The 17,338-nt window shown below is 39.1% G+C and overlaps 1 protein-coding gene across 1 annotated transcript; it reads right to left on the bottom strand.

The window, feature by feature from the left end:
• Window positions 1-1,055: 1,055 nt before the first annotated feature.
• Pomp (proteasome maturation protein) lies at window positions 1,056-16,647 on the bottom strand. The gene is made up of 6 exons (XM_003477409.5): window positions 16,522-16,647; window positions 13,821-13,918; window positions 13,024-13,084; window positions 9,812-9,913; window positions 5,764-5,857; window positions 1,056-2,116 (listed from the first exon to the last, which is right to left on the bottom strand). Exons 1-6 carry the CDS (start codon window positions 16,522-16,524, stop codon window positions 2,049-2,051), a joined length of 426 nt encoding a protein of 141 aa, XP_003477457.1. The 5' UTR covers window positions 16,525-16,647; the 3' UTR covers window positions 1,056-2,048.
• Between the last annotated feature and the right edge of the window lie 691 nt (window positions 16,648-17,338).

Raw genomic sequence — 17,338 nt, 5'->3', positions numbered from 1 at the left:
AGCTAAATCCCCAGCCCTGCAACTGACTTTTGAAGGAACCCAAACAACTTCCCAGGCAACACTATAGACAGCAGGCTGAGAAACAGCAGTATAGCATTGCAGGACACCTAAAGAGTAAACTAATGGATGTTCCTAGTACAAAGGCAAAGCAAGCTAAAAAGGAGACAAATCATGTAAATCAAACATTCTCAACTCTGGAGAACTTTCCAAAAATATACTTCCTGGAATCCAGGGCTAATCCTATTGAAATTTCTGATTCAGATCCTGACATTAAAATGTCCTCAAAAGATTCCCAGTTGATTTTCACATGCATCAAAAGATGAGGCCTACTGGTATAAATACAAAGAAAGTAAAAGAGGAGAAACAAAAAGTTCACCAGAAAGTTAAGTATTACTCAACACTACCAAATTTAAACTGATTTTCCATTTAAACTATACTTGTTAATTTCATAGTACCCCCTACTGGTCAGGAAAGGAACCTATTAAAATATTCTCAGATACAAGGCACAGAAATCTCCAACTAGTTTAAAGTACAGTACATCTAAAAACAACGAGTTTTTGTGTTTTCTCATTTAAGTATAATGTGGGTTAACAAATACTGTATTGACAAAGCCAATGTCAAGTTGAATCACAATAGAGTAGAAGAGATTTTCTTTTTAAATAACATTTGACTTATTCCAAGGTTCAACAAACTTGGCAATCCTGACATTTTGAACTGAGTAATTCTTTGGTGTAGGGAGCAAACTGTACATGTAGATCTATAATATTCATGATTAATATTTTAAGATGTAAAGGCTACTGTGTTAGTATAGATTATGAGTTTTTAAAGTCATTTTCCTGTAGTGTCTTCTCTTTGCTGCTGTGACCACACATCGATGCCTGTACACTGCAGGGTGCTCAGCTGTATTCCTGGTTTCTACCCACTAGATGACAGCAGTAGCCCACCTCTGAAGTGTGAATACCCACAATGTCCCCAGACACTGTCAAATGGTACAAATCAAAACTTACCTAATAAATACCTACCTTAAAACTCAAAATCAAAATACATTTCAGAAGTAGTGGAAGATGATCCATTTATTAATGTTTTAAGAAATCTGTAATTTTTATACACCAGATTCATAAATACAGGAAAAAATAATCATGGTAAACATTCATTTAAATAACTATGGAATTCATTTATGGATGTATTATATATATGAATAGTTGAATAATTAAAAAAATTGAAGTATCTTGTGATATGCAAATCAGGAATAAAGTGAGTTTAACAGTATTGCCTGGGAAGCAATTAAGTACATATTAAGTCTATGAAATACAACCATTAAATCTATACCTGCTGGTGGCTTTCACTTCAAAGACAAGACCAAAATCAAAGCCTCTGAACTTTTCAACCTGACAGGACCAATATAGAGCTATAATTGTATATAGCATGAATATAGCAAATAGTATTCTAACAATCTACACCAAAACACAACAAACGTCTACTATCTCAATTTTAAGTGTTGTCACTTATCAGTTACAGTGACACTTTGGTTTATAAACTTGTTTTACAATTTTGGGGAAGATGGCTGTGGTTATGTTTGTCACATGACAGAGTTTGCAAACAGAAGCAAAATTAGCTGAATGTTTCTGTTTGCAAACAGAAGCATTCAGGAACTGTAGTGTTTCTGTATACATGTTTATTCCAAAAAATGTTACCATGAAGCATATAGGCTCAAACGCCCGTAATAGTCATTTATAATCAAACTGATGGACTATCTAGATAGTAGGTTGAACTGAACCTATGGGAAATTCTCTAATATTAACTCGAAATACTTTTTGAAAGACACAGAAGGCCACTGTTTTGCTACAAATTAGGAGCTTTAAAATCATCTCCCTATAGTGCTTTCAACTGTTGCAGAGCCACAAATCAAAAACTCAAATAACTTCAAGTCATCACTGATATTAGGCAAAAATTCTTATGTCAGCACTTTTAATGTCATATACATCAAATTACAACAACAGACAACTACAGCAAGTTTCGGCCCCTCTGGTTCACGAACAGCACACACATCACAGTAAGCCAAGTTTATATTCCACCATCAAGTGTGGTTCCCCCATGAGCTCACTTTGTGATGGATCTGAAAACAAAGGAAAAACATGTTAGAAGATTCTCAAAAGAAAAGATAATTAAATGATTCCACTTACATGAAAATCTACAACAGTGAAAAGTGACAGACAGCAGAATGGTTGGCTGGGGGAGAGCTGGGCTGACTGCAATGGCACCAAGGAAGGCTTTCTCGATCTTGATTGAGAGAACAGACTGAAAAGGTTTTTCACAGTTCTGAAGTTTTCCAACGGTTTCTCAGATGACTCTGGGAACAATCTTAATCTAAACTGCAAAAATGCTATATCTGGGGGCTGGGGATTTAGCTCAGCAGCATAAGCGCCTGCCTTGCAAGCAGGCAGTTTTGAGTTCTATCCCTGGTACCGATAAAAAGGAAAAAGACCAAAAAAAAATTATAAAAAGTGCTGTATCTGTGTAGTTGTCCACTCTGTTGCATACACAGAAACATAAATCAGAACTCCAGAGTAAGAAACTGTCAAGATTTTCCCTCCCTCATGCTTATAGCCATATAAAGTCTTACTTTAACTGGATAACACACCTAAGTTTTCAGAATCATTATCAATAGAAAGTTCCCTGAAGCCTTTGCTTTCTCAACACTCGTCTAGAAACAAAACCAAATGAATTTGTAAAACTGAATCTATATTACAAAAGTGACTGCTGAGAGTAATAGTGCAGTATAGCATCTCTATATGCTTCCTGTCTAGATCTCATAAGAGAAAAGAAATCACTGTCACAACAGTTCAGCAGCTGATAGACTCCACATCTATCACTCCACTCAGTAGCCTGAACAACAACTGATAGTGCCATAATTATTAGTAATAAAATGCTTTATATGTAACAGGCATCCAGAACTAAAGATGCTCGCTCACATAAGTACAAAGAATAAGCACAGACATAGAGGCACTGCTTTGTTAACATGCAAGAAAAAAAATGAGATCCATCAATACACACACACACACAAAGACATGCAGTATGATACTAATTGTGCTAAAAAACACACAAAGCAGTGCTAAATGTTTTCTAACTGTACATATTTGCACAAAAGACACAAGAAAGAAGTCTGCAACATCACATAGCAGGTAACGAAGGAACAGGGGGAGAAATGGGAATAAGGCTGTCATGAGGGGCTGAGTTTTAGTGGTGAAGTTACATTTTATGGCAGAGACTATATTTATTTAACTACAACCCTTTTAAACTCTACTCTTTAAGCTTCTGACTTTCTTTATAAAGAATGAGTTACCAAATATACCAGTACAGTCCACCACAGCAAGGTATGCAGACTGCAGGTCTAGTTATCAGCTATGCCCCAAGCTCACTGTGACACGGAGGGTGGACCAAGTCCCTTTGTGAATTTCACTTTATTTATCCTAAATAAAAGGACTGGAGTGAGTGAAAAGCACCTTCCAGCACAAGGAAAAAAGTCTATTTGTGATTTTCCTCGTGTCCTCTTCCCCAGATGTGCAGCATTTTCTTGGCCAAGCACTTTAGGGTTAGTAAAGAAGAACAAGCAAAAACTATCATCCCTAATAATTTATACAGGGCTCAGACACTAAGGGAAAACTACTCAAGTGCAGTTGTGGCAGCTCCAAAATTCTTCCACCCACGTGCGATCTTTCTAGCTAATAATCTGCCTTTCAGAGATACAAGGAATAAATAACAAAAGATACTCTCAACGTGAAATGGTGTCACATCACATTTCTGCTAAAACCATTTAAGGACATTTTAAATAAACTCCAGACCTCACTTTGTGGTCTAAGGCTCTGGTTTATCTGCTTTCTGTGTAGCTTTCCAACCTCATCTTATTCCGCTCTACTTTGCTCAGAATACTTTAGCCATAAGACACTTCTTAAAATGCTCTCCTCTGTGCTGGAAAACAATGCTCTCACAATTCTACAACTTCTGGGAGCAGAAACACTGGTTTTGCTCTAGACCGTCTGTTCAAGACTGTTTCTTTTTATTAATGTTTTAAAAACTTTCACTTTAACATGTAATACAATTCCAATTTTCAGGAACACTGCACAAAAAAATAAACATATTTAGTACAAAAATGTATTAACTTTAACCCCCTTTACTCATCAGCCCCAAAACCCCCATGAGCTGCCTTCCATCTGGATGCAGAAACATGCTGACCAGCCCCACAAATCAGTTTTACCTACAGGAATCAAGGCTGTTTCTAAAGTGAACAGCCCCTGGAGACAGGAACACAGGACAGACATTTTACTGCCCATCATAAAATTTAAGTCCCTTGAACAAAGAACTCTTTCCTGAAACAAAATATACCATACATCCGTGTGGCACCTAATCCTCTTCTTGAGGTGTCTTATAGGAAAAGGGGCTCATGGAACCAATGGAAATGTTGGTACTCTCTAGCTATTAAGACTGCCATGAGTGGTAAAAAGTCTTCTGTCTCCAGGAATCTTGTATCTTCTAACAGCATCCATGAAACCATGGCTGGCTAACTTATTACCTAGAAAGGAGGGTACGATTTCTAACCTTCAGGGCTCTTTAGGTCTTAGTTTATAGACAATGACGAATCAAGTCTTCCTTCCATTTTTACCTATAACAATTCACGCAAATTTCAGGAATCAACTAATATGTATCATATTCTCAGAGGCACCTACATTCCCTCATCTAATGTCTTTTTATTCCTCCACATTATCACAATTTGGTTTTTTCTGTTTAATGTTTGCCTCTACCACTAGAAAGATGTTTATTTTGATTACCACTGTATATTCAGAACCTAACCCAGTGCTTAACACATAATATGTGACTGAATAAATGCTCAAAAGCTTTCTCCTTTCTCTAGCCAGCATTACAAAAGCATCCATGCATTTATTTATCTTTAAATAAATGCATTTTTACAACTAAATAAAAGCTAAGAATGTATAGGCCTGAATAGCATCCTACTTCTTTTAAATGACCTGGGAATCTCAGATTTCCCTACATCTGAGATGTCCCCTTAGGAAGACTCCAAAGGAGGTCTGCTAGACTCCACTGTGCACAGCAGTCCTCATTGGACACTAGCAGCCAAGCGAAACTGTAAGACTTAATCCTGCTGGGTTTCTGTGTTTCTCCTGCATTGCTGTGCTCGACAAGCAGAGGCAGTGCTGCCCCGGACTGTACCTGTTTATCCTCCTTGGTCCAGAAATCACGAGAGAATGCTGCATGCATTGATTTACTTAAAAGTCATTTTCCTTGTGTGTGATACAATTACTGAGGGAATTCTGTTAAGAATGACAGGATTCTCTTTCTTACGCATCACTTATAGTAGCTCAAAACTCATTTTGAGAGGGCTATTTTTTTTTTAAAAGATCACTTTAATCTTATTGTTTCCAGTCATTTTAAAAATTTGTCCCACAAATACTATGAACAGTAGAAGAGTTATTTTGTAAGTCACTCTAGGAATGGTGTAGCAGACTGCTACAGCTCAGACTTGATGCTCAGGATATGGACTCAATGGCTACTCTAACTTGAATAAAAGGTTTATATCTCAGAACTGCTCATACAAAATGTTCAGTTTTAAAAAGAGTTAAGGGACAGTTATTTTCATCAAGTTTCTCCAGACCTCTGTCAATAAAGAGCAAGCGAGTTCAATTGGCTGTAAGCGCCACAGGATAGGGTTCTGTTTTGCTTGGTAAAAAGGTGCTGAGTGACACTCACCATTGAGAATATCTTCAAATCCGATAGTCTCCTCATTACCCCTCAAAATATCCAGTGCAAGGTTTGAGCTTGAAAGAAATGGAAGACGCTGAACCTTTGAGAAAGAGAAAAGGATAAGATCAGAAAAAATCAAAATGCAGGGGAAGGAAGAGTAACATGGCTTAAGATGCAATGTGTATATGCACCAATCTGCCAAGATGAAGGTAATTACTGTGTATCACAGATATGCATCAGTTTTTAAAAACCCCAGCATATATATCTACTTTCAGGCTCTTCACTCTTTACTTGAAAAATTCTCAAAAATGAATAAAATGGGAATTTAACCAGTAGGGGGTTGGGGGGATGTGAGAGATACCAGTTCATGTTTTAGATACAAACCAAGTTTTTAAAAATTTCTCAAAATGTTTTAAAAAATATATTAAGATACTGAAATTGTAGCTTGCATTAACCCTTAATAATCCTATTAAGACTACAAATTATAGCACACACCATATGGTGAAACACAAAATCCCAGAGCCCAGCACAAGGCTGCCTTCCGATACATTAGATGATTATATTCCTGAAGAAACTCCAACTGAGAACATTTTTCTACTTTGTAAACAATCACTTCATTTTTTGTATGTTGCTTTATACTGCTCATAGTACAAATGAAAGGCATGACCTTTTGAAACAGTAGTGGTAACCAGAAACGCGGGTAAAAGTCACTTGGGAAGCTTTTAAAAACACCTTAAATGCCATTCCAAAACTACTGTCGTATCTATATTTTTCAAATGTTAAATAAATATATCATGAACTGGGATCTAAGTATAGAGAACAGACAAAACAGTTATAAGACAGACTGATCTGGATTCAAGTTTAACAAATGGCTTATGCAACCTGACCCACCACTGCCTCAGTTTCATCACCTGTAAAACCTGAATACTACAACTTTTCTCAAAGCTGTACTACGGGTATAAAGTATGTGTAAGGATAATTAATGGCACATACTATGTTATGATTTGTGTCTGGATGTCCCCCAAAAGCCTCATACGGTTATGGCAGGTGGAGCTTTTGAAGGTGGCTGACTCTAGTGTTTGTGATTGGTTCACTGTCTGATGCTGGGACTGGCAGTATGAGTGCTGTGCTTGACCTGGGGCACAAGGGATGGAATAAAGGTGCATAAGGGAGGGAAAGAGGCTTGCTCTCCCTTTTGCCCTTTTGCTCTGGTTTTTTCTGCTATCTGCCACAGCTGCCATGAACAGCTGCTGCCCTTCAGCCATGCCATACTGCTTTGGAGCCAGCTGAGTATAGACTGAAACTTCCACAAACTGTAAGCTAAATAAGCCTTTCATTCCTTCATTTTAGGTGTTGAGTATTTTGCCCCAGCAATGAGAGAAAAGTAACTAAGATAGTATTCAACAAACTTTAATGTAGCCAAACTAAATTTTCAGTCTTTCTGTTCTTTAGAGGTTTTCCAGTATAGTTATAACTGAAGTCAATGAAGACAATTTCGAGTATTGTCAGAAGAGTACCTGGAGTCATAGGTAGTCAGTAACTAAATGATAGTAAGATTTCAAAATTAATCTTACTGAGAATTTAAAACAGCGTGATAAGATTCCAATTTTCCCACTGCTAAAATGTACCCAGACTATAGATTTTCAATTCCTAATGGCCCATAAAACTACACTTTAAAAAAAATCTTTTAAGACAGCATCTCACTATGTGTGGATCATACAGGCTGGCCTCAAATCCACAACGGTCCTCCACAGTTCTGGGATTACAGACATGCATCAACACGCACAGCAAGTTACAGTTTTTAAATACAGTATGAAGAAAATTTCTCTTGACTGTCAAGCAAAATAAAAAAAAAAAAAAGGAAGTGGGAAAAAGAGGCAGAAACAGAAACAGAAGCCTATAAATTAAACCAGACAGAGTAGGGTTTGGCAGGTAGTTAGATGAGCAATACAATCCCGAGAAGGCATGAAAAGCAGCAGTGAGTAGGAGCTGTTAAATATCTTGATAAATAAGCATTATAAAAGGATGCCAGGGGAAAAAAGGCTCAAAATTTTGGGCAACAATTTTGGATTAAAAAGTATACGAAACTAGGCCCAAAATACAAACAATGTAGCTCACAAAAAGGGAAGTTAACAATTATACGCTAAACATGTGTCACTTAATCTTTAGAATAATCCTCACTGCTCTTCATTTCACATTAAAAACATACAAACAAAAATATCGCAGAGGCTCAGAAAGGTCTTTAACTTACTGAAATTTTTAAGACTAGATGGTAGAGATTCAGACTCAAGTCAGCTGAGTTGAAGCCAAGCTCTTTTTAGAACTTTATTCATAGAAAAAAGTACTCAAAGAGGCTTCCAGAATAACTAGCCAGTATAGCTGTAGCATTAAATATTTAATGAAAATGATGTGATTTTAGTTAGGTCAGAGAAAGAAACCCACACTAGCACTGGGAAAACCAAAAGGTCGAAGACCATAATCAGAAAACTGCTGGTGGTCCAGAAGGTGCGGACTATGGTAGCAAACAAGAAGCCCATTCTCAAAGCCCCTCAAGGAGTAGGGTTTCATGCAAAGCCAAGCAAGTGACATCATCAGCCCTGTGGTTTACCCGGTTATTCTGCTGGAATATGAACAGTGGGATGAAAAGACAGCTGCGCTGAGCACTGCAGTAATCTGACTGGAGCACGGAGTGAGAACTAATGCAGTAGGAATGCAGAGAGGATCAAGCATCGGTGGACTCATTTTGGTGGGGTGGGTGAGGATTAGGGGATGAGGCACTGCCTGAGATAACCAAGTTAGTGTGGTGATTTCTGCCTTAGACTGAAACTTACTGAAACATGATAGGGTGTATGAGGAATAATGAATTATTGTGTAATTCTACATATGAAACCTGAGGTACCGGTGGGATTTCCAACTGGAAAAGAATGTACTGTGCTTATAGTTCGTGAGAATTGTAACTTTGGAGTCATCAACATATAAATGGTAACTAAGGTAACAGAAATAGGTGGAAAATAGGGTGAGGCAAAAACCTAAACTGTGGTATAAACATACGTAACTGGAATGTCAGGGAACAGACAATACAAAAGGAATCTACCAAGAGACAACTGACTTCAGAGTCTCAGAGAAGGGGAAACACGGTGATCTAAAAATCAAAAGAAGAAAGGAGCCCTGAGTGTCAAATGCCACAGAAAGTTCAAGTTAAATGAGGGCAGAGAAATGCCTGTATTGCTTAGGTGCATGTTCATTGGTTTAATGGGAGCCAGAAACCACTGGGCTGGGTTAGTAGGAGACAGAGGAGTATAGACAGCAAACACAGGCAACCATTTTCAAGCTCAACTTGAACCAAGTGTGTTGCATAGGCCTGTAAATTCCAGTACCTGTGAGGCTGAGGCAGGAGAACACAGTTTCAGGCTAACCTAGGCAATTTAACAAGATTCTGTTTCAAAAAACAAAACCACCAAAGAAACCAAAAAGCACCCACTCAACTTGCAAAACAAAAGCACACTTACTGCAACAGAATTTGCTACAGATTTGGATTTGAGAGAATGTGAAAGTGGCTGATGAGACAGAGCAAAGAGAAAGAGACTGAAGGTGTCACCCATAGATGGGATTACTGATAAGCAGAACTCTTTGGAAGTAGTTTGTATGACACATTTCAAAGCATAGTAAAGGGTCTTATGCACTTGGAAGGATGTCTTTCAAGTACTGATTACTTATTCCTTAGCAACAGGTACATACAAACTGCATCTCAAGGCTACCATCTAGATATTCCTATAGGGAGCTTAAGTTCAATATAACCCAAAAAATCTGAAAAACATGAAAGTACATCCAGGCAAGTTTAGACATAGTCTAAAATTTGAAGTTTCTCACTTAATGACTTTTCTCCTCTCTGAAGAAGTAATCATATCCATATCCTAAAAAACAGGAAGTAAAACAGACTAAAGATACAGAGAAAGTAAGGTTTGAAAGCTGGGAGGAAAACAGAAAATGGAAGAGTCCTTAACACTGCTATTAACCCACATGGGACGTGTAAGTAACATATACCCAAACTCACCTGCTGTACTGCCTTGAATTCCATTTGCAATTTCAGAGGAGCAAAGAGACCCTGGATGTTTCTCAGGGTGGAAAAATTCATTTTATCTTGGTTGAGCTGGAACTACAAATTGATACATATATAACACAATATTTACACAAAAGTGTATCTATAACTAAAATAAAAACAAAGCACTTTGATTAATTTCTCATGACAAATTTTAGAACAGTCATATCTATATGTTTGTTATCCAGTTTGCAGGTATACTTTACTATTGTAAATTATTTTCTAAAATTTGAATTTATAAAACAAAAAAGTGCTTTTCATATTACAGAAGTACTTAAGGCATAAGAATATTTCAGTGCTTTTGATCAGAAGTATTATAAAACTCCTTAACGCAAAGAAAAGGCAAATAATCTGAGATCAGGATATCTCACATGGACTGACAAAAATTGTGAACTTGAGTGTGAAAATACATATTTCAAAGGATTTCACTAAGAAATACAGTAATCAAACCACTACAGTATTTTATTAATTAAACATCAATATTTATTTGGTTTCAGGGCTCAAACTCACATATTTAATATGTGAGTTTGACTTCAATATTTAAACTCCACTCTTGTGATAATTAATTCAGGGGGGAAAATCCTCTGGAGAAGACTATTCAATTTGTTTTGGGTACTAATGAGCAATTTTTTTTAGAATTGTGTTTTTACTAAGCACTGATACTATTTTTAAGAAATGCAGATCCTAATGTAATGTTTTTCAGGCAAAATGAAATCGACTTGACTCTGTATTCTAAAACAAAAGTTTTCTTAAAATAGCTCTTTTTTTGGTACAGGCACTCGAACTCAGTATTTTGTGTTTGGCAGGTTGGTGCCTGTGCTGCTGAACTAAAATAGCTCTTAATGATGATAATAGGATACACAAATAGAATGCTATGAAGGTGAAGATATGAATAAATAGGAAAATGACTTCTTGCAGTTATTTTCTAGTACACTCTACTCTCTTAAGATTCTTTTCTAATGGTTATCCAAAAAAATCATTTTCATTGAAAATCTACCGAGAGATTAAAGACTACTTGGGACATGACTGGAGGCCACATATATGAAGTTTAACAGTAAGGTGTCAGCCCAAAAGAGAAACTAGATACTGGGAAATGGGAAGAAAATATTCAAATGGGAAGAGAAACAAGAGAGGGGGAGGGCGAAGAAGGAAGGGACAAGAAATGAGAAAGGAGAATAGGAGGAAACGAAGCTTTAGTAAATAAAGGGAAGAAGGCTTGAAGGCAGGAGAGGGGAATGTGAAAAAAAGCAGCTGCAAGATGTATCATCACAGGTACAAATTCCCTGAGGAATGTCATTATTATGTCTAACCTAAAATGTACCAATAAAAGAGTACGGGGTTGAGGGAGTGACGACAAAGCCAGCCAGTGACAAATGCTGGTGAGGTTGGGGAGAAAAAGGAGCCCTTCTTCACTGCTACTGGAGTGCAAACTGCTGCACCCAGTGTAGAGATTTCCTCAAAAACTGCTGCTAGAGGTTCCATCTGACCCAGCTGCTTCCCTTCCAGCTATCTTCCTGAAAGAGTTAAACGCATCATGCCGCAGGGATACATGCACACCCATGTGTGCAGCGGCACACTTTGTAACAGCTAAGTCTTGGAAACAGCCCCTATGCCATCAAGATCCAAGTGGATAAAGAAAATGTGCTAGTTATATACAGGTGAGTACTACTCTGCCATAAAGAAGGATGAACGAGTCACTGTGGGAAAATGGGTGCATCTCGAGAGCAGTCTTTGGTGAAACAGACAAACACACAAGTTTAAATATTGCATTGTTTCTCTTGTGTGAGAAACCAAAGGGTATATAAGAAGTATGATGGAGGACAGACTTTTATTAAGTAGGAAGAATGAATTCCAATAGGAAGGGAAGCAACAGAAAGGGGTAGGAAGAAAAGGAAAAGAAAAAAAAGAGAATGAAAGGGAATAAATGGAACCAAAGCTTTTGTAAACTGGAAGGGCAAGAAGGATTGAAGGTAGGGGAAGGGAAATGGAGAAAAAAGAATTAAGATATAATATGTACAGGTACAAATTCCTTGAGGAATGTGATCAATATGTATCATAAATATGTACTAATAAAAAATAGTTATAAAAAGTATAGTGTCAGCACTGTAGTTTTTAATTACTTTAATTTGACCCAGCAAAACAGGTGGTTCTTAGGAAAATTTGCATTTTACTATGGGCCTATGATATGGTGTTTTAAGTGAAGGCTTCCTTTTAATAGTTGTTCTCCTGAGGTATAAATGTAGTTTTATGTAGGAAAATTGAACTCATATAGATAGGATAAATGCATCCAACTTGTAATTATTAAACTACAATTATCAACTGATGCGTAAATCAGAAAACATGTGCAAAATTAGACTATGGTGATGAACAGCACAACAGGAGAAACAGTCTATCCCAGAATCTAGTTGGGAAGACATTACAAATGGATCAGCGATTCTCCACCAGTGGCAGCACTGTTAAACAGTGTTAGCTAATTCTACCCAATAGATGTTAACATTAATGATCTCTGCCACTTCCAGCTATGCCACTTTTGATGACCAAAAATGTTTTCAGACACTGATGGGGTACAAAAATAGCACCCCACCCCACCTGAGATCCACTAGCACAGATGATAAGGGTCATTTCCCATCCCTGTCCCAAGGGTGCTCCCAATCCTAGAGAGCTGCCCGAGGCCACAAACACGGCAAGGGGTAAGCCATTACTAATTCTCCAAACTAAAACCTAGGTCGAGCAGTTTATACAAGTTTATTTAGCTAATAAATGTGATGCTTTTGTAGTTCAACTACACAACTCATGCTAAAAGCTTTTAATATGGAAGATAAATTCAGCACCACAGAATTTTTTAAAAAGCCTACCTGCCATAACCCAAGTTCTCTTAATATGTACCACTGAGAAAAATACCAGTACTCCAGATCTAAAGGCCAGACTAACACAGGGGAAAGTGTGAGAGTATAACTGCCAACTAGAAAAATACAGAAAAAGATGTACAGAAAGGGAACTTAAGTAAAGTGCAGTGATACTTTAAAATTCTATTATGAAATTACAACTGAAAATAAGGGCTCATGACTGAATTCTCAGTATCAGAATTGCTTTATAAAACAATACCACAATAGCTTTCCTGAAAGTATTTCCTATGAGGGGAGAAAAACACGCATACAAGAACTTACATTTTTTTCTGATAATTCAAGAGCATGACTTGGTAACAGTTCATTTTTCACAGAAGAAAAACTAGAAGAAAAAAATTTAAATGGGAGATTACATATCACTTCAATATCCAAGCTCATTAATGTATTTGCCAAGAGTACACTACTATAGTAATACGGCAAAAGAGCTGAGAATGCAGCTCAGCGCTGGAACCCATGCTTAACATGCATGAGGCACAGGGTTCCATACCCAGCTACCCTTCCCCAAATATGATTACAGTAGTATAGCATGGGGGATTTTTTTTGGGGGGGGGGAAGTAAAAGACTCCATATTTAATTTAAGGTAATAGTTAACGGAAATTAAGATCTGTTAAAATTCAAAGGACTACTACCACAAGAAAGTAGCCAAATATTCTGTATAATCACGGCTTTTAAATGTATCTATTATAGATATTGGTAACCAAGACGTCAGTTGCTAAAGGAAACCCTCTAAAATCTGTGCTAAATATTCTACATCTAGAAACAAATGTTTTCTTTAGTGTTTTGGAGACAGGGTCTCACGATGTAGTTCCAGCTGTCCTCAGCTCTCTATGGGGCTGCCTATTCATTTTCTTAGTCTGTCTTGATGCGCAGAAGAGGTGACTGCAAACACCTAGGCCTCTTTCCCTCCTACCCCGTCAGGGTATGTTTTATTGGTACTTCTTCAATTAAATATACACTTATGGCCTATCAAAATATTTAAAGAGTTATGTGACAAATAAAAAAAAATTCAAAGAAATATTTTATTACAACAAAGACAAACCCACAACTCTACCACGTACCCTTTCCGAAGAAGATCATGATGCTCAAAAGGCCCACTTGCTGAAAGTTCAGTAACTGGAATACTGTCCTTTAGCTGAGATCCAAGTCCTCTGGCATTCTATAACACAAATAAAAAACACTGTTAGATATGAGATAATTTAACACACATACACAGAGAATACCTATCGTAAAAAGCATTATTTAAGTAGAAAAGAAAGAAGGACTATTGCCTTCAAACAGTCTGACCAGTAGAAATGTGCCTTCAAAATTATGATGGACATACAAGCTGCAATGAACAGTTCAAATTTAGGGGCAGAAGGACCCTGAATGAGAAAGGAAATAGGAAGTAACAAGGATAAAGGTACAAAACATAAATGAACAAGCTATTAGCAGTTTTGGACAGGCTATGGGCAGTTTGATTGGCTAAATACACAGATGAGTGAGACAGAAGGCTGGCAAAATCAAAACATGTAAGTCTTATACAGAAAGAAATTTAATTTTTACTCTAAATTTGATAGCCTCTAAAGGGTTATGATAGGACTGATTCTATTGGTTTCACTGAAAAGATCACTTTATTTAATGTTTTAAAGATCCCTCCATTCACAGAGAATGAAAACATTTTGAGGACAGAATCCTGAGGAACACCTTGTCCTGAGGACAAGACAGAAGAAAAAAGAAACAGGAGTAAGAAGAGACAGGAAAACTAGGAAAAAACAGTCACAGAAGCTAAGTGAAAAAAGAAATTTCTATGAGAATGACACTGTCTACTGAAAAAAAATATTATCCATTAGAGCAACGTAAAAAATTTTTAAAATGCATTTGGTTGTTTTGTTTGAGACAGGGCCTCACTTGTGCAGTTTGGCCTTAAACTTATGTATCCCAGGCTGGCCTTGAACTCACAGGGATTCTTCTGCCTCAGGCTCCCAAGTGCTGGGATTATAGGTGTAGGCCCCCACTCCCGGCTCACATTTGGAACAGATACATTGTCACCCTACAAAACTATTAATCTGTACTTTCAATCACCAAATATGTACAGTACCTATTGTGTATTAGGTACTCTGCTTGGTGCTGGAGACACAGGTCAATCTCCCAGGGCTTAATCTAATGCAGATACACTAACAAGCAAAATAAAAATACTGACTTTAAACTAGGACTACACAACTACAATACTCCTACAATTCTGCAAAAAACATGAAATAAACTGGTGGTTTGGTATCTAATCTTATGTTATTCTAAATGATTCTAAGGAACCATCTTTTAACTAACTTCATCTGTATGTCTTATTTGATCAGATACTTTATCATGTCCGTGGTTTCTTCACTCTCCCACCCTTGACCAGGCTCTCACAGCATTCTACTGGATCATGCTGCACTGGACTCATTTTCCAGTACAGCATATCAGGGTTTTCCTAAAGCACACAACCTCCCCTAGAAAAGCTACTAAAAACAAACAAAACAAAATCCTTTCATTGGTCTATCAATGCCTAAAGAATAAGTCCAAGGTCCTCAGTCTGGAACTCAGGAACCAGCACACCAGGTTTCCACTTCCCTACATACAGGAGCTTAATGGAAAAGAATCTGGAACCTAGTGTGGACTATCACCAACCTTTGTGACTGCCAAAGCACACACCTCTCTGGTCCTCTAACTCACTGCACCAGTTGGCTGAACTCCTTCCAGAAGTGGAGTTGTGTCATTGTTAACTTTCCAAATGTTACTATCTAAATTATCCTCTGTGAGCATCCTCCTCCTGCCAGGCTCCTTTACTGTGTGACAAAAATAACTTCTATGCACCAAGAAAGCAGGAATCCTGCTCTCTGGGGCTTTTACCCGTATTATCACCTTTCCAACTTCTCTCTGCAAAATACTGGATTTAGTACTTAAGAATTCTAATAAAGTAATGGTCTAAAACAAACATGGAATACTAATAACACTTGAGAATGTTTATCAAACTTCTTTACCGTGATTAGCGGTAATTTACAAAAGAAACTTTCTAGATTTGGCCAAGTGGCCTACCAGCAGCGTTGTATCTGAGTCAGTGGCAATGGAGCTTCGAGCATCTTCTCAAATAGCACAACTTTTAAGTAAAAGGGAAAAGAGAGATTGGGGAGGGGCAGACAGGCGCAAAGGGGGACAGAAGAAACGCAGTAACAATGCTAACTAATGAGGAATAACTGACTTTCTTCCCCCTCAACACATGGCCTGTCACGAACTCTGGGGAAACGTGAAAGTAAGGCTAAATTACACAAACGTGACCTAGCGCTGTGGGTTGGTTATCAAGCTGTTGCGAGAGACAGGAGATTGGGAAGGGAAGCAGGGCTTGAACCTCGGGGGTCCCAGAGGTCACCATCAGGGGCAGCACGGTCCGCAGCTCCATCGAGCTTTCTGGTTTGCCCTGGTCAGCTGCGCGACAGCTACGGGCAAGAAAGAGGCAGGGACCCGCTGAGGGTCTCGGAGAAAGCAGCATGCAAACCGATCGAAGGCAGGTAAGAACGGGACAGGGCAGAGCCTCTGCTCGCGGGGCCAGCGCTCCGGCCAGGCAGGCCTGGGAGGCAGCCACGATTCACGCTAAGCCCGTGACTCGACAGTTCACGGGACGCACGGCGGGCCTCGTTCCCACGTCACAGCCGCCAGCCGAAGCCGAGCTGAGCGGCTGCAGCCTGCTTCTGCCGGGCCAGCACACCCAGCCCGCCTGGGACTCGGGCCGCCCGGGGGGTCACTCACCATCTTCACCCGCTCTGTGAGCAGCCTCACGGTCCGGTTACCGTCAGCCCGCCCTGCCGCTCACTTCCGTTTCCGGGGGCCGCCCCCCCACATCCGCCGGAAGTGCGTCCGTCCGGGCGAGGAAGGAAGGAGGGCGCGGGTCGCGGTGAGGGAGCAGCGCGGGGCCGGGGCTCCCACGGTTGCAATCTCCAGGGACCCAGGGCCAAGGGCGCAGTAAGGGTGTGGACTGGGAAGAGGGGGGCTAGGACGAGACGTGCCATCGGGAAGGGAGGACGCGGGCCCCGCTTCTACAATAAACAGCCCCCGTTTGTGTGCGCTTTCAGGGTTCCTGCTTTGTGCTCCTCTAGACAGATTGAATTACCTGACCCAACAGCAGGGTACAGCAAGGGGCAGGTGAGTTTTCAGAGATCGTCTAGCTAGTGAGGCAGAAGTTGAGGCAAGGTTTTTCCCAATTTACTTTTATATTTTAAGAAAATATATCCAGGGTTTGCTGTGTTCAGAACCCAAGGCTGAGTCTAAGAATATAAGATCCGGGCGTGGTCACATACCTGTAATCCCACCAGTTTGGGGAACTGAGGCAGGAGGACCCCAAGTTCGAATTCAGTCTGGGCAACACAAAGTGCTGAGGAGCTAGAGGAAATGGGGATTGACAGCCAAGTTACATGTGATAACTGACATGTGTTGGCCCCTTACAAGAGGGTTCAGCACAGTTCTACATGAATTACTCCCTTGAATGGTTCCAGTAGCCTTTGAGGTTGATCCCACTATTACATTTGTTTTACAGATAACGTTATCTAAGGATGCCCAAGGACCCATC

Source organism: Cavia porcellus, unplaced genomic scaffold (assembly GCF_034190915.1).
Source record: "Cavia porcellus strain 051 isolate PalLab524CR breed Dunkin Hartley unplaced genomic scaffold, mCavPor4.1 scaffold_21, whole genome shotgun sequence".
NCBI lineage: Eukaryota > Metazoa > Chordata > Mammalia > Rodentia > Caviidae > Cavia > Cavia porcellus.
Note: the sequence above shows the minus strand (reverse complement) of the source record. Positions and strands in the feature narration are given on the sequence as shown.